The sequence below is a fragment of the Equus quagga genome, chromosome 22 (genome assembly GCF_021613505.1).
Source record: "Equus quagga isolate Etosha38 chromosome 22, UCLA_HA_Equagga_1.0, whole genome shotgun sequence".
In the NCBI taxonomy this organism is placed as follows: Eukaryota; Metazoa; Chordata; class Mammalia; order Perissodactyla; family Equidae; genus Equus; species Equus quagga.
In genome coordinates this window covers 14161916-14180409 of record NC_060288.1, presented here as the reverse complement: position 1 = coordinate 14180409, position 18494 = coordinate 14161916, and the positions used below count along the sequence as shown (strand labels likewise).

Below are 18494 nucleotides of genomic sequence, written 5' to 3'. Positions count from 1 at the left end.
ACTTCCCTGCCAGCTAGCCCATTTCTTTGTTCCTATGTGGCAGATTTCTTTGAAAAAGTTATGTCTGTTTCCTCCTATTCTCTCTTAAACCCACACCACTGTGGATTGAAGTTACATGTTCAGTCCTCTTCTTCCACTAAAATTATTCATCAGTGTCATCTTGACCTTTACCTAAATCCGGGTAGAACTGATCACTCTCTCCTTGAAACACTTTCTTCAGGTGACTACCAGTACACCCCATTCTCTGGATTTTTCTCCACCCTCATTAGGTTCCCCTTCACAGTTTCCTGTGCTGGTTCCTCCTTTTATTCCCAGCTTCCTCTTCTCAGATGCCCCAGTTCAATGCGAGGTCCTCTTTATAGATCTCCTCCCTTAATGATCTCATCTATCATCTAGTTCGGTAGCTTTTAGAAACTATATGCTCATCACTTCCAATTACATGTCTTCAACCTGGACCTCTGCCCCGAATCCAGACTGCTTCCTTAATATCTCTACTTGGACACCTAAACACGTTTCTTAACATGGCCCCAACTGAATATACCCTCAACCTGTTTTATCTTCAGGCTTCCATAGCTTGAGCGATGGCGACTCTGTCTTTCTAATTGCGCAGTTCAGAAACGTTGTGGTCATCCTTGACTCCTCTGTTTCTCTCACATCACACATCCAGTCCAACAGTGACTCCTGTTTGCTCATATATTGAGAACCAGACACTCAGCTGCACGGCTCTGCCTCTAGTGTGAGCCCCAATAATTTCCTGTCTGGATTTACTGCGTTCACTATCTAACTGGTCTCTGCGGTTCAATCCTTGTCCCCTACAGCCAGTTCTCAACATAGTGGCCGTAGCGATCATTTCACTCCTCTGCTCAAAACCCTTCAGTGGCTCCCCAGTTAACTTAGAGTAAAAGTCATATTCCTTATATGATCTGGCCTATTGTTACTTGATGGCACCATATTGACCTGCTTGCTGTTTCTCAAAAATGCCAGGTGTGCTCCACCCTCTCCCCTCCCAGGGCTTTAGCTCTAATTCTTTCCTTCAGGGGTCCTGCTGCTAATTCCCTCCCTCCCATGCTCCCTCCCTTCCTTCCTTCCTCCCTCCCTCCCTTCCTCCCTCCCTCCCTCCATCCCTTCCCTTCCTCCCTCCCTCCCTCCCTCCTTCCTTCCTTTCCTTCCTCCCTCCCTTCCTTCCTTCTTTCCTTCCTTCTTCCCTTCCTCCCTTCCTTCCTCCCTCCCTCCCCTCCCTTCCCTCCCTTCCACTCTCACCTTCTAAATAAAGCCTAACTGGTCATCTAATAGTGTAGCTTAACCACCCCCACACACCCAGTGTTTCTGAGCCCTCTTACCTACTTCATTTTTTGGCTTACTATGTAATTTATTTAAGTGATTATTAAATATTTGGTCAATGAATGCATAGTTCTCTATAGCATCGTTCTGTTCAAAGTATTAAATAGTGAGTCAGATTTCATTAATGTTATGCTTAGTATTACCTCCTTGTAATGGTAAGGGAAGTTGCCTTATATTTTTGAAAGATTTTCATTTAAAATTATAAACAAAATTTTGAAACTTAAAAGAATGTAGACTTCATTTATCTATGAAATTCAGTTAAGTAGAATTTTTCCTTTTCCAACATGTCTGGTAAGTAAAGAGGATCAAACTTTTGAAGTTGAAGTGTTCTTTGCTGTTCTTTAATTTTGCTGTTTTACAGTTGTTAGTAAATATTTATATAATTTATCTGCTTAATAGTATGTAAAAAGAATTTATGCTTAGGAAAGATGAGCATTTATTTTTCTTAATTCTTTCGTCTTCTACAAAGAATACTCTTTGTCTTTTTCTCCATATCTGCCTGCTATTAACAGTTGATGCCTGCAAATCTTCAGGCTTTGAAATTGTCCTTAATGTTTAACACATGACTTAGTGTGATCTGATTTGGGGTTAGAGGAAAAGGCAGCTGGCGGCCTGAGTCTGGTGATAACCACACTGGCTGCACTGAGTTCACGGAGTGCTTGTGATCAGAAAGTAAGAAGGCAAGCTTGACAGCTTCTTGAGGAAGTGAAAAATTGCTAAAAAATACAGTATTGTCACCCTTTAAACTACCACATATATAGTCAAATTTGGACTATTCAGAATTCAGTTTAATGGAATCTTAACATAAAAATAAGGACTATTCAGGAGTAAATGAGAGCAATAATCTGGAGCTAATTTCTTATAACTGAAGACTGGCATTTCTTCAAAAGAATTTATTATTTGAAAAGCTCTTAGTATCTTGAAGTAGAGCTTGTGTTAATAGACTTTACAGTTTCAAAATACTACAAACAAAATTATCAACATTTTGCTCCTCAGGAAATGTTCATTTAAATTTTGGTTTGAGGGCTTGGTTTTAGACACTTGCTTTATCTTAAAATTTTTTAAGGTATGAAACAATTTCTTTTTTCTGCTTTTTCTCACCAAATCCCCCTAGTACATAGTTATATATTTTAGTTGTGGGTCCTTCTAGTTGTGGCATGTGGGACACTGCCTCAGCATGGCCTGATGAGGTGCCGTGTCCGCACCCAGGATCTGAACCAGCGAAACCCTGGGCCACTGAACCCGAGCACGGGAACTTACCCACTAGGCCATGGGACCAGCCCCTGGAACAATTTTTTAATTAAAAAAATTAGAGTGCTTTGGGAGTAGGGAATTATCCTTAAATTGTTAAAACTCTAGAAAGGTCTATGTCATGAGCACCTATAAAATTACAACCGCGTGTGGCTGAATTTGTCATGTATCATGTGTCATGTATCTTAAGTCACAGGAAATGCTTTAACTTCCTGTCTTTCCCTTGTAGGAAGATACGTTTCAGCAGTATGTGAGACCAGAGATTAACACACAGCTTTCTGATTTCTGCATCAATCTAACTGGAATTACTCAGGTTATAATTCTGTGTTTGTTTTTCTAGAGTTGGAAAGAAGTTTCGAAGTTAGGGATTTATTTCATAGTTTTTCAAAATTGTTGTTGTAAACAGTTTAAATTAATGTGATACTTTCCTTGCTTGGTAAAGATCCTTCGTATTTTAATTTTTAAAAAATAGAAAAGCACATTTTACACTTGGTAAAATTTTTCTCAGCCTTTTCTTTTAAGGTTTGTAACAATGAATCTGAAGGTCTTAGGTGTTGGGAGCATTAGTAAAGTCAATGTTACTATGCTAAACTTGGAGATAAAGTTTTAAAGTGTGCCTGTTTACAACCTGACTATAGCTCAGTTTTCCTTAGGTCTCTGATTTTTAGTTGTGTTCTAATGTGGTAGCCCTAGGATCATTTACTTAGTTCCCTTATTTATTCATTCATTCACTCAACAAATATTTGAGCGCCTACTATAATATTTGCCAGGGTACCACGGGAACAGAGATGATCAAGTCAGTCCCTCTCCTCAGCTCACTTAACGATCTCTAATCAGGAGGACAGACAGATTAAACCGGTGGTCAGAATATGATTAGGAAGACTGACAAGTCATTTGGTGTTTGATCGGGGTACTATGGGCACCTATACAAAGGACTTCCTATGACAGAGAGAATGGAGGGCTGTCCTGGGAAACACTTCTTCAAGTTGCCGAGCTTGGGCTCCATCATGATAGGTAATAGGCAGAAAAGAAGAGCTGGGTATTTCAGATGTGAAGGGTGCAATTGTAGGTAGTTTGGGATGATTCAGGTGTGTATGGGCTAATAAGAAAATGGTCACAAATAAAGCTAAAGTGAAGGGCAGAGGCAAGCCAGGTTGTGAAGAGTCTTGTGTCTTTTTAGCCCAAAAGCCTGGTGGGGTGTTGGGAGGACTGTGAGTATGGAAGGGTTGTGGTAGAGCAGATTTCCGTTTTGGGAGGCTGAGTCTGACAGCAGTGTGCGTGTGTCATGGGAAGAGGTGAGCTTCGGGATGGGAGAACCCCTTCAGAGGGAGGGCTGTGGCTTCCAGCTGAGCAGAGTTCCCTTTCTCAGCTCCGGAGGATTGGTGAGCCGCCAGGTTGAGGCCTGAAGAAAGAGCCACTGGGGATGATCTTAAATCTTCGTTTGGGGAGGATTGTGTACTTCAGTTGGAAGCAGTCTCTAATACTTGGCTATAAACACTTTTTAATTGTCTTAAAAATAAAGTGTTAGTGGATCTCCACCGCAGAAATCATGAAGAGTTTAAACATCACAGAAGACTTTCTCTCTGTTCCTTTCCCTCCGGTGTTTGTGTCGGGTTTTGTAGGACTACGTGTAGCTACCGTGAATTTCATAAAGTTTACTTTGTCTCCTCAGGATCTGGTAGACGGAGCTGATACCTTCCCTCAGGTACTAAGAAAGGTAGTTGACTGGATGAAACTGAAGGAACTAGGAACCAAGTATAAATATTCCATATTAACGGATGGGTACGTATTTAGGGAAATTATCTTTTTAATCGACTTTGTAAGATTAAAGATGTCCTTACTCATTTTACTTTCAGAATAACCATAAAAATATTATTTAGTAAAGATGCTAGAGTCCCTCACAGGAGACAGTACTTGTCCTTTCATGTTCTTATTCCTAGTTAAACTAATTTAACTAAATTATTCCTGTTAAATTAGAGATCAAAGAGAGGAGGGAAAGCAATGATAATGGTCTAATCTGGGAAATCTAGAAGACTAGAGAAAGATAAATATTAACATGTGAAACTGAAGTAACTTTATTAAAACTCTGTTTTTATCAGGACACTTTCTTGCTCAGAAAGTCCAGACTCTTCAGTCTGGCTGTCAGGGTTCTCTCATCTGATCCTGCCCCACCTGTGCAACCACATCCACCAGCCGTTCTTTTTCACCCCAGTCAGGCTGGCTGTGAGTCACAGGGTTTGTCCCTTCTCTATGTGCTCGCTCATGCTTTCCTCTCTACTGGAAGGAAGGCTCTCATCCTTGACTGCTGCTTTGTCGTCATTCAAAGCCCACTTTCTGTTTACTCCAAACACTGGAACTCATTGATCTTTTCTTTCTTGGCAGTCTTATAGCGTCTATATGTACCATTCATGTTGAAATCTGACTAAATATTCTGATATCTCAACTTTATGTTTGTAAGACTTACATTTGCAAGGAGATGAAAAATCCTTTCAGAGTGCGGACTTTGCTCCTTGATAGTCTTCCATAATGCTTACTGGAGTGCTGGGCGCAAAATACGTTCTCAGAAAGCATTTGTTAAACGACAGGCTACTTGGGCAGATGAAAGCGCTTGAAACAAGGATTACGGCATTGTGCTGGGGCAGCTCCTGTCCCATGGTGCTGTTGAGATTGAAGAAAGTCCTAACGCACTTCTGTTTCAGACTGTGGACAGTTTGTGCGCTGAAGCTGGGATGTCACCCTCGTGACGAGTTTAGAAGCCCTCACATACAGGAGGGGAAGAACACGGAATTTAATCACATCGTTGTTGTGTTTTGAAATGGAAGTTTGGGAAAATGTTGATAGACCTCTTTAGAAATCTATTATTGATTTTAAACCTGAATGAGCAGCGCTTCTGCTCAAGTATACGGGTGTTTCTGTCATAACACAGTATGTGCGACTTGGTAAAAACCTCATACTTTGGGGCAGATCATCAAAACCTGTGCAATTTTGTAACCAGAGCATTAAAAAACCAATAATGAGTACCTCTAGAAGCAATTTGGACAGCCCGGGAAAGCAGCGCAGGGTAGGTGGACGTTGCCCCCGAGGATCTTACAAATGCACAGAAGCAGCAGGATCCTGCGGATGGGCACTTGTTTTTAATTTTCTTAAAATGCACTTGAAAATACTCCTGTTGTCAGTGCAGCAGCTGAGTTGAGAGCTTTTTTTCTTTCCTGCTGAAGGTTATAATTCCTACTGCTGTTATTCTGACTCCATCTGCCTAGAAAGAACCATGTGTGAACCAACACAGTTGCCACGCTATACAGCCAGTATTCCCCTACCTCCATGGGATGATGGGTGTTGTAGAAACTGACACTGTAGCAGAACGAATCATATTCTACCTGCTTGATACCAACTACTTTTGTCTCTTTCGAGTATTTTGTTCATGTTTTTGATTTTTGTTTTATTTCAAAGCACACCCTCAAAGAATTTCCTAATATAAACCTGGCATTAAAAGTAAGCTTAGCAGAGTTATTTTAGAATTATGAAAAAATACTCAACGAACTAGAGATCTGCCCAGGTAATCAGAACCATAAAAATGACCAAGATGAGCCTAATAACAATTAATCAGTTTGTGGCAAAAATTTAATTCACCTGACTTCTACTTTTCTTTTTTTAAAGGTTATTTTTGTATTAGTATTTTGAAGGAAGAGAGGTTAATTTTCTAAGCTTAATGTTGTGTGTGAATATAAGGTGATGTGTAAATAAAAAATAGAATGACTTAACATACTCATTTGTAAGAATAGTATAGCATTTATTTTATCCATTTTTTTCCCTGTTTTTGATTTTTAAGTTCGTGGGATATGAGTAAGTTCCTGAACATTCAGTGCCGGCTAAGCAGGCTCAAATATCCTCCTTTTGCTAAAAAGTGGATCAATATTCGAAAGTCCTATGGAAACTTTTACAAGGTAAAATTTCTATATTTTATTGACTACATTGCTCTTGATGATAAATTTATTATATCTTACCTGTACGTAACGTGATTTACTGGGTGCTTTTCACAGAAAAAGGCCATATAATTAGTTGTTACTTTTCAGATTCCAAATTAATTATGTTCATATGAGTTTAGAAAGTTAAGCTATTTTTCTCATTCATACTATGACTTAAATGGGTTAACTATATATACATGATCTTCGATAACAGAGCTTTGAAACCATAGGGGTGTTCAATATGTAGATTGTTTGTGGAACAAATGCTCCCCACTGAACTTTAATTTTATCAAAGTTGATACCTAGGTATCATGTACATTTTTAAAACAGTATCGCAAAGCTTAGGACAAACTGCAGTCTTTCGCCCTGGCCCTCACCAGTCCCTGTTCTCCTGAGGCAAACACTTTGAGCTCTTGAAAGCTGTTTCGTATACTAGTAACCTTTGTATTTCTAAATTATATGTTTATGCTATTTGGTGAGTTTTCAGTTTGAGCTATCTGTTAAGTTCCTGCGATGGGTAATGAAGATTTAGCTCTATTAAAAAGCCACCATTCCTGCATGACCTTCCCCTCCCCGCGTCCTTCTAATACAGTTACATTACCTTTAAATCCAACCATTATTCAGTGTTGACATTCCTGTGACTAGAGGGTGTTCACAGCCTTGCCCCAGAGTTAATAATTAACTTCTTTAGTTGTTTTCTTGTCCCGTTGCTCTCCAGTCAAACTGTAAATCACTTGTCAGTACTCAAAACTCTCTGGTGGTCTGTCAGTTTCTCTTTTTTCCTTTTCTTTTTTTCCCTTGGCAACTACCTTCCTGAACGTTTAATCCTCTTGTGATCTGAGCTGTGTGTTCTTCAGGCTTCTTGTGAAATCGCGTAGGAGGTTTCCTTTGCTTCTCTGTTGTGTGTTAGATCTTGTGTTGGGTCTTCTTTCTCCCCTTACCGCCTCATTTTCGTGAAGCACATCCTAAAGTAAGTTCATGAGAAAAGGTGCATTTTCTTAAAAGCATTTTTTTCTTGTGGTTTTAACACTTTTAAAATTGAGAACTATGTATACAGAAAAGTTGAATTTGACAGTTTGTTTTGAGTGAAATCCCTGGTGACTTCCACCCACTTAACCCCCTTCCTTTCTCCCAGAGTTCCCATAAGCCATGCCTTCATGGGAATCATTTTATTGTTTTTCCTTAGAGCTTTAATATTTATATGTTTATCCTTTTACCATATAGTTTAGTTTTGCCTGTTTTTGAACATGATATAATTAGCATCATACTGGCTGTATTGTTTATTTTGCTTTTTTTCTCAAAATTGTGTGAGATTCCTCCATGTCGTGTGTAGCTGTAGTTCATTTATTTTATTGTGTGTAGAATTCCATTGTGTGAATATACCAGAGTTTCTCTCTTCTACTTTGGCCATTTGAGTGGTTTTCAGTTGGGCTTTTGTGAACAGTGCTCCTGTAAATGTTCTTGTCCCTGTCTTCTGTCTGTGTGCACTCATTTCTCCAGGGTATAAATCTAGGCGTGAATTGCTGGGTAATAGGATGTGTGCATCATTGACATTACTAGATAATGCAAAAATAGTTTTCGAAAGAGATTGTAGCAGTTTGCACTCTCACCAGAAGAGAGTGAATTTACAGTTGCTCCAGTGGGTCTTTGCCAGAATCTGGTATTGCCGGATGTTTTCACTGTAAATCTAACGGATGTGTAATTGCCATCTCATTGAGGTTTTAATGTGTGTTTGCTTAATTACTCATGAGGCTGGGCTCCTTTTCCTTTGTTAGCCATTTGAATTTCTTCCTTCTGTGATGTCCCTATTTAAATCTTCTACCCACTTTTTAAAAATTGGGTGGTTTGTCCTTTTGTTATTGGTTTGTAGATCCTTATTTTGGATATTATTCTCTTGATTGTATTTGATAAATATTTTTTCCTTTTAGTGGATGTATCTTTTCACTCATTTTGTGATCTCTTAAAAATAGTTGGTTATAAAAAATTACAACCATGTACAAAAGTAGACAGGTCTGATGAACCCTGGTGACCCCATTTTAACGGTGATAAACTCATGGCCAACTTTGTTTCATCTGTATCCCCACCTGCTTTCCCCTTTCCTTAGTCTTTTGAAGCAGATCTTAAACAATATTTCATTTGATCTGTGAACATTTCAAGATTTAACTCGGAAAGATAAGGACTCTTAAAAAACATCACCACCATACCATTATCACAGCTAAAAAATTAATTCCTTAATGTCATCAAATTATCATAAATAGTTCATTTTCTTTTACCTTTTGTGTGTTGAATCAGGATCAGAAGAAGGTCCACTCATTTGCAGTTGGTTCCTCTTCCACCTCCTTTTTCCCTCTAGCCATGTTTTTTTTTTTTTTTTAAGAAACTGAGCCATTTGTCCTGTAGAGTTTCCCATAGTTTGGATTTTGCTAATTGTATCCTGTGATGTGGTTTTAAATGTGCCTCTCTCTTGTGTATTTCATGTAAATTTATAGGGGCTTGATCATCTTTAGGTGTTTTTTTTTTTTTTTTTTTTTACTACAACTCCCAGGTGGTAATGCATTCTTATATTAGGGCATCTTTTTCGAACCTTTAACTAAGAGGAATAATTTATTCTAAAGATAATTATTAATAATTAACAAAACCATAAAATAATTTTCAGGTCTGCATAAAAACATCTACAGCTCGCCGTGCATTAGAGTGCTCAGAAAGTTCTAGATATATTAAGGCAGTAAAATTGCCAGTGCTCTTTTGAGTAGAGAATAATGTTTTTCTGTGGATCTGTTTGTGTTGGCCAATTTCTTAGGCTGCTCTTTTCTGCATGATTTTCTCCTCTTCATAACAGATATCAACTATAATGCCAGTTAGTAGTATAAGTTGAAGAAACTTAGGTTTTCCTTTTTAAATTTTTTTCTTCTTTTTTTTTGGTTTGCCTTATTCAAGTAGATGCAAAAGTCTTATCACAAATATGTGCTGTATACAGTGCTAACAAGGTATGGTCTTTGGTATATGATATGTACAAAGTATTCTTTTCTCCTTTGTAAAATTAAAAGTGACTTTTTACCCAGTGTTTCTTGGGACTGGAGGGTGGAGATGGATAATTAAGCTTGAAATTAATCTCTTTCTTTCTTTTTCATAAACTTAAAAAACTTGTAAGGCAAATGTCATACATCCTGTTAAATAACTGGCTTAAACTTAAAATAAAGTTTGATTTTTTTCTGTAAGTGTGCTGGAGCAATATGAATAAAAATACAGCCTAAGACATAATTTACACATCATTTTAGAAAATAAAAAAGTTTCTTTCTGGCACGATCAGACTCAAATGTAGGCTTACCTTTTACAAAATTACACAAATGTGTTAGTTTCTTTACTTCCTTTATAGTTCTATATACAAATTAAAATGTTTTTGAAGTAAAAGTAAAGAATGAAATATATCTCTTTAAGGTGAAACCTGAGTTTGTTTTTGTTCTTTTTTTTTCTGTACAGATAACTCAATTTTGGGATAAATTTGAGATGAGCTCACAGGCATTTCATTTTCCACTGAAATTAGAGTCCTGCCCTTGCTCTTCATGTTGTTAAGCAAGAAAAAGCTTGCTTACACATATAAGAAGTTGAAAAATGCAGTGAAATGTTCATTGCTTTCCTATAAATGACAGGACGCTCTTCTTTTGCAGAAATCTACAACTTTTCTAGCAGCAGATCAGTCAGTCTCATCTCCAGTGTGGTGTCAGACTACCTTACAAAGCTCTTTTCTCAAAGTCAAATTCTCAGGCTGAGCAGAAGATTCAGAGATAAGATTCTTTGCTTAGTCGTAGTCGGGTGTTGAAAGAGAAGAAAATACTCATTTTCTACAGTTTTCCAGGTGGCTTTCAGTAAGTCTTGAGACTTGCTATTAGCTTTCCTCACTATCAAGCGCACACAAAAGCATGAATATTTAAGATTTCCTTTTGCACTATGATATTTCCAAAGACTCCATTTCCTTTCAAATCCAAGAGTCTTGTCACTTGAAGTTACATGGTTTCTCCAGGGTCTTGCAGGCACTTATTCAGTTGGTTTATGTGATGAACGTATCTGCTAAGTAGGCTAGTTTTTGCAGCTCTTCTTCAAACCTCTTGGCAAAATCTGGCCACCTAGTTTCCTGCCACTCACCTTTCAAGTCAGACACCTAGCTGAACACTTTTCCTTGCTAGGCCAGTGGAAGTGTGAAGCTGATGTGTTCTTTATCCAGGTTTTCACACAGTTTACATTTTAAACATGAGCGAATGAACTGGCCTTTGTGTAATAGAGTTAACTATTTTTCTAGCACTATCCAGGACTTTTCATTTTATCTCTGAGATTTTTTTTTATTGTGGTAAAATGTACAGAACATAAAATTTACCATTTTAATCATTTTTTTAAAAAATTGAGGTCGTATTGGTTTACAACATTGTATTATTTCAGGTGTTCATTATTATATGTTAGTTTCTGTAGACTGCATCGTGTTTACCACCTATAGTCTAGTTTTTCTCTGTCACCATACATATGTGCCCCTTTACCCCTTTTGCCCTCCCCCAACCCCTCTGGTAACACTAATCTGTCTCCTTGGACATTAACCCCTTGTCAGATATATGATTTGAAATATTTTCTCCCAGTTGGTGGGTTGTCTTTTCGTTTTGTTTATGATTTCCTTTGCCTTGCAGAAGCTTTTTAGTCTCATGTGGTTCCATTTGTGTATTTTTTCTTTTGTTTCCCTTGTCTGAGTAGACATGGTATTATTTTAACCATTTTTAAGTGTATAGTTCACTGTCATCAAGAACATTCATATTGTCATGTAGCCATCACCGCTATCCATCTCCAGAACTTTTTCATCTTCCAAAACTGAAACTCTGTGCCCTTTAAACAGTAACTCCCTATTACCCCTTCCTCCAACCCCTGTCAGCTACCGTTCTACTTTCTGTATCTATCAATTTGACTCTTCTGGGTACCTCATGTAAGTAGAATCAATAGTATTTGTCCTTTTGTCAATCTCTGTATGACTCCACCCATATGAGGAATTTAAAAATGTAGACAAAGAGAACAGATTAGTGGCTACCAGGGGAAAGGTGGGGTGGGGGGTGGGCACAAAGGGTGAAGTGGTGCACCTACAACACGACTGACAAACAATAATGTACAACAGAAATTTCACAAGATTGTAACCTATCCTTAACTCAATTAAAAAAAAAAGTATTTGTCCTTTTGTGAGTGACTTGTTTCACTTAGCATAATGTCTTCAAGGTTTGTACAAGTTGTAGTATGTGTCAAAATTTCCTTCCTTTGTAAGGCTAAATATATACCATTGTTTGAGAATTTCCTACCTTTTTTAAGGCCAAATAATATTCCATTGTATGTATATATGTACCATATTTTTATTCATTCAGCTGTCAGTGGACGCTTGGATTGCTTCCACCCTTTGGCTCTTGTGAATAATGCTGCAGTGCACATGGATGTGCAAATATCTGTTTGAGTCCCTGCTTTCATTTCTTTGGGAAGACCCCGAAGTGGAATTGCTGGATCATGTGATAATTCTCTGTTTAATTTTTTAAGGAACTCCTATACTGTTTTTGCACAGTGGTTGCACCATTTTACATTCTCTTCAGCAATGCGCAAGGGTTCCAATTTCTTTACATCCTTGTCAACACTTATTTTCTATTTCCTTTTTTTTATAATGGCTATCTAATAGTATGAAGTGGTGTCTCATTGTGGCTTTGATTTGTATTTTCAGAATGATTAATGATGCTGAACATCTTTTCATGTGCTTATTGGCCATTTGTATATCTTCTTTGGAGAAATGTCAAATCCTTTGTCCATGTTTTAATCAGATTTTTTGTTGTTGAATTTTAGGAATTCTTTAGAAATTCTGGTTCTTACTCCATTTTCAGATATATGATTTGCAAATATTTTCTCCCATTCTGTGGGCTGCCTTTTCACTCTGTTGATAGTGTCCTTTGATATATAAAAGTTTTAAATTTTGATGAAGTCCAGTTTATTTTTTTCTTTTGTTGCCTCTGCTTTTGGTGTCATATCCAATATATCATTGCCAAATCCAGTGTCATGAAACTTTTCCCCTGTGTTTTCTTCTAAGAGTTTTATAGTTTTAGTTCTTAGGTTTAGGTCTTTGATCCATTTTGAGGTAATGTTTATATATGGTGTAAGGTAAAGGTCCAACTTCATTCTTTTGTGTATGGATATCCAGTTTTCCCAGCACCATTTGTTGAAAAAACTGTCCTTTCCCCATTGAACGGTCTCAGCACCTTTGTCAAAAATCACTTAAGAGTTTGTTTATTTTTGGGCTCACTATTATATTCCACTGGTCAATATGTTGATATGCCAGTATATTATTTTGATTACTGTAGCTTTTGTTAGTAAGTTTTGAACAGGAAGTGTGAGACCTCCAATTTATTTTGCAAGATTATTTTGGCTATTTGGGGTCTTTTGAGATTCCAAGTGAATTTTAAGATGAGGTTTTCCATTTCTGCAAAAAATGTTGTTGTGATTTTTTAGTGATGGCATTGAACCTCTAGAACATTTTAAGTATTACTGATGGCTTGACAATATTAAGTCTTTCAGTCCATCAACACAGATGTCTTTCTGTGTCTTTAATTTCTTTCAGCAACGTTTTACAGTTTTCAGTGTACAAGTCTTTCAGCTCCTTGGTTAAATTTATTCCTAAGTGTTTTTTCTTTTTGATGCTGTTGAAGTGGAATTGTTTTCTTAATTTCCTTTTTGGGTTGTTCATTGTTAGTGTATAGAATTGCAACTGACTTCTGCACGTTGATTTTGTATCCTGTGACTTTGTTGTATTTGATTATTGGTTCAGACAGTTTTTGGTGGAGTCTTCAGAGTTTCTACGTATAAGATCATGCCATCTGCAAACAGAGGTAACTGTACTTCTCCCTTTCCCGTTTGCATGCCTTTTCTTTTTCTTCCTTCCTTGTTCTGGTTAGAACTGGCAATACTGTGTTGAATGAAAGTGGTGAAAGTGGGCATCCTTGTCTTGTTCCTGGTCTTAGAGGAAAAGCTTTCAGCCTTTCACCATTGAGTATGATGTTCTACTGTGGGTTTTTCATATATGACGTTCGTTATTTTGGGGTAGTTTCCTAGTTTTCCTAGTTTGTTGAGTGTTTTTATCATGAAAGAATGCAGTTTTATCAAATGCTTTCTCTGCATCAATTGAGATGATGGTGTTTTTTCCCTTCATTCTCTTAATGTGGTGTGGTACGTTGATTTTCACTTGTTGAACCATCCTTTCTTTCCAGGAATAAATTTGGTCACGGTATATAATCCATTTAATGTGCTGCTGAATTCAGTTTGCTGGTATCCTTGAGGATTTTTGCACCAATATTCATAAAGGATGTTGGTCTCTTGTTTTCTTCTCTTGTGGTGTCTTTTTTGGCTTTGGTGTCGGGGTAAAGCTGACCTCATTGAATGAGTTAGAAAATGTTCCCTCTTCAATTTTTTGCAAGAGTTTGAGAAGGATTGGTGTTAATTCTTCTTTAAGCATTTGGTAGAATTCACCAGTGAAGCCGTCTGGTCCTGGGCTTTTCTTTGTTGGAAGGTTTTTGATGTTTTTCATTACTTATTCAGTTCACCTTACTTTATATATATCTGTTCAGATTTTCTCTTTTCTTCATGATTCAGTGTTGATAGATTGTGTTTTTCTAGGAATAGTTCATTTCATGTAAGTTATTCACTGTTTCGGAAAAGTTATTTTTAGAAGCACATTTTCTAGGTGATGATTAGTGGAAGGCCCAGAATGCATTGTGGTATTACAGCTTAGGATAATTATTGATGTTTGTTATGGGGCTTTTATGTCATTTCCTTTGTGATTCTCCCAATAACCCAGTGAGTAAACAGTATAACTGTTGTTCTCATTTCCCAGATGAAGCTGCGGCTTCAAGATGCATAGGTGACACAGCTATACCAACTACAGAATGTAAAGCTTGAATCTGATTCCTGATAGGGATGTGCAGAAGATAGAACAGTGCTTCTCAAAAGCAGGGAGGCATATTGGAATTGGAGGAGTGTGTGAGATTTTTATATTTATCAAAATGGAGAAGATATTTAAATAGGTTGAAAAATACCCCATGACATTGTCTTTTCTTCTTGATCTTCATTATTTTTAGTCATCTAGAAAGGCTAAGTGTGTTTTGGTGTATCTGTCTGAGGAGTTAGTCAAGTGAAAATATATATTACAGAAAAATACCACACACATTAGTTTGGGTTAAAAAGGTAGAGAGCTTCAACTTAGACATCCAGAACAGTACATTTCCTTTCATAAATGATATATAAATTACAAAACTGTAGACTTTTCACGTCTTAAGGATTCCATCTCTTTATATGTATTTTCATCTAAAACTCTAGGATCTTTTTTTTAAAGCTCCAAAAGTGTGAGTTAGTTATTTGCTTCATTTGACCAGGAGTATTTGCCCTTTGCCTAACTTTATTTAGCTATTACTGTTAATTATCAGTTTCTTATTTTTCCACTTCATAGTGACTTACAGAATACTAAAGAATTATTTACCAAGCTGTTTATTTTTCAGGTTCCTAGAAGCCAAACCAAACTGACAATAATGCTTGAGAAACTAGGAATGGATTATGATGGGCGGCCTCACAGTGGTCTTGACGATTCTAAGAACATTGCCCGAATAGCAGTTCGAATGCTTCAGGATGGGTGTGAACTCCGAATTAATGAGAAAATGCACGCAGGACAGCTAATGAGTGTGTCTTCTTCATTACCGATAGAGGGCACTCCAGCTCCACAAATGCCACATTCTAGAAAATAACAGCGTTTTTGCCCTTTGCCTGTGGATCATTCCCTCTAACTGGAGTTGCTACAAAGAGACAGCCGATGAATGCTTATTGGATTAGTCCTGCAGTGCAAAATTTAAGCACCTTAAACATTTAAAATCTTATTACAGCTATAGCTCTATATATGTATATGAGCAGATTTTGTGGGAAGGGCATATCAAATTCTTTGTCACCAGCACTTTTGATATGAGCAGTATTTGTTACATGGTAACAGTTCCTGCTTAGAACCGAATTTTATAATTTGTGTCCAAGATGTGTTCCTTTTGGTTTTAAAATGCAAAGATTTATTGGCTCTCCCTTTGAATGTCATATCTTACTGATGCTAAGATATATGATGTATTTCTATGTTAACATCATTAGGTCAAATCATTTCTTAAAATGCAGAAAAGATTGGAAGGTGGGCCTAGTCTAGCCTTTGGGTTTTAAGAATATCATAGTCCTTTTAATTTTCGAAGTTTATATGTGAAGTTGAGCTGTGTGGTAAATTTCATGAAGTACTTTGTACACATATCTACTTAGATTTCTTTTCAATTCATAATTGGAAGACGTGATGGATTATAGGGTCCGGTTAAAAATTCAGTTACTGATGAGATTAGTGGAAAGTGAGAAGAGAACACTGTTTAAAGGAATATAAGGGCTGTAGCTCAAACTTTATAACACAGAGATAAATCAGTGGGGTTTTTTGAGCTTGGTTTTTTGGTTCCCCTCCCTCTCATAACACCTGTCGGCCCTAATAGTTAAATCGAAGAGACCATGCTTTGAAATAGACTTAAAATTAGGAGTCACCACTTAATTTTGCATTTGTATTCAACATTATGAGTGAGGTTAATAAAGTCAAATCATGCTTTCTACCATATCTTATGTTTTTATTATTAAAAACTGATTTTACATAGTGATCACTAAATGTTAAGTAGTTAGTTTTTAACTAATTCTAAAAACAAAAATGTGTTTATGGAGTTGAGAAAATAAAACTCTTCTTATCTAGAAGCTGAAAATGCTTTCAGAATTCTGAAAAATAGTTTCAGAATTGAATTTCTCCCTGTGGCTTTCATGGAACAATTTCTTTGACATTGTTTGCTTTTTTTCTTTTACTTTTTAATAGTTATAATGCTACTTTATTTTGATGATTTATATATTATAATTGAATGATTTTTTTTTAAAGATTAGCACCTGAGCAATCATCTGTTGTCAGTCTTCTTTTTTTTTCCCTTCTTCTCCCCAAAGTCCCCCAGTACATAGTTGTATATTCTAGTTGTGAGTGCCTCTGGTTGTGCTATGTGGGATGCCACCCCAGCGTGGCTTGATGAGTGGTGCCATGTCTGCGCCCAGGATCTGAACCGATGAAACTCTGGGCCACCTAAGCAGAGTGTGTGAACTTGACCACTGGGCCAGGGACCGGCCCCTAATTGAATGAATTTTATAGGGGGTTTCCAACCCTGATGTGTAAGAGAAAAGTAGACATTTTTCTTGGTATGACAATTCTCTATGCAGTGCTGTAGGTTTCTTACTTGAAAGAATGTTTCTGCCTTTGAGTGTAGTTGTAGAATTCTGCATAATAAAGAATAACAAGTGGCTAACGGAAGGCACAAGGGTAGGCATGTGGAGTACAGTAAAACAAGGAACTTGAGATGTTTTAGGTTTATACAGTAAACTCTGGGGGTGACATGGATATATGCTGAGATTTTTGTGATCCCCAAATAGTACCGTATAATATACCGTAAGGTATTCCTGAAAGTTTTTCAGAATTTCCTTCAAACTCCATGCCATAGCAAAACTACTTCTCTCATCAGCTTCCAGAGTCGCTCATCAATAGCTGAAACTTCAGTTGGGAATTCTGAGAATGGCAAAGAATACTACATTACCCTCCTCTTTTATTTTGTTTGTTTACATCAATCTGCTAATTTCCTTGCCTTTTTTTTTTGCTAAGTAGCCAAGTACGAACAAGCTCATTTTGTATTTCTTTTGTGTGTGTGTGTGTGAGGAAGATTGGGCCTGAGCCAACATCTGTTCCCAATCTTCCTCTTTGTAGTTGAGAAAGATTGTCACTGAGCTAACATCTGTGCCAATCCTCTGTTTTATGTGGGATGCTGTCACAGTGTGGCTTGATGAACCGTACTAGGTCTGTGCCTGGGATCCAAATCTGTGAAGCCCGGGCCACCGAAGCAGAGCACACAAACTTAACCACTGTGCCACTGGGTCGGCCCCTGTATTTCTTTTTAAGACATTCAGCCTTATAAGCTCTCAATACCCTTTTGGCTCAAGCAAATATTTTATTTGGTGATGCTTTACTGTCCCCATTTTTTTTTTTTACCTTATTGAGGAATAACTGATAAATAGAATTGTATATATTTAAAGAATAAATATGATGATTTGATAGTCATTGTAGAATGATTATCAAGATCTGAACACGTAAATCCCTCATATAGTTAACTGTTTTTTAATGATGAGAATGCTTAAGGTCTCTTAGCAACTTTCAAGTATACAATACCATATTATTAACTATAGTCACCATGCTGTACATTAGATCCTCAGAACCTATTATTGTAACTGTAAATTTGGACCCTTGGGCCAAATTTCCCCCATCCCCAACTCTTGGCAACCACTGTTCTATTCTCTCTTTCTATGAAATTAGCTGATTTTTTTTTTTAAGATTCCGTGTGTAAGTAATACTGTGCAGTACTTTGTCTTTCTCCATCTGGCTTATTTCACTTAGCCCTCCCAGGTTTAGCCCCATTGTTGCAAATGATAGGATTTCCTTCTTTTTTATGGTTGAATAATATTCCATTGTGTGTATATACACCGCTTTTGTTTGTTTGAAGATATTTTTTAATTTCCCTTTTGATTTCTTCTTTGACCTATTGCTTGCTCAGGGTGTGCTGTTTCATTTCCACATATTTTTGAACCTCTCAGCTCTGTTCTTTATTTCTGCCTTCAGATCATTGTAATCGGAAAAGATATTTGATAGGATTTCGATCTGAAATTTGTTAAGACTTACTTTGTGACCTAACATTTGATCTGTCTTGGAGACTGTTCCGTGTGCGCTTGAGAAGAATGTGTGTTCTGCTGATGTTGGATGGAATGTTCTGTATATGTCTGTTATGTCTATTTGGTCTAAAG

At 37.2% G+C, this 18494-nt stretch overlaps 1 protein-coding gene across 4 annotated transcripts in view; it reads left to right on the top strand.

The window, feature by feature from the left end:
• ERI1 (exoribonuclease 1) overlaps positions 1-18494 on the top strand; it is a 95755-nt gene that overhangs the window by 9318 nt on the left and 67943 nt on the right. For 3 of the 4 annotated variants that reach the window (XM_046648413.1, XM_046648411.1, XM_046648412.1), the window contains exons 4-7: positions 2822-2905; positions 4265-4374; positions 6422-6536; positions 15110-16521. In XM_046648413.1, coding sequence (XP_046504369.1) covers positions 2822-2905; positions 4265-4374; positions 6422-6536; positions 15110-15352 — 552 coding nt within the window. In that variant the 3' untranslated portion in view covers positions 15353-16521. Of the gene's footprint in view, positions 1-2821; positions 2906-4264; positions 4375-6421; positions 6537-15109; positions 16522-18494 lie in introns of those variants that run through there. The other variant, XM_046648414.1, reaches the window with a different exon arrangement.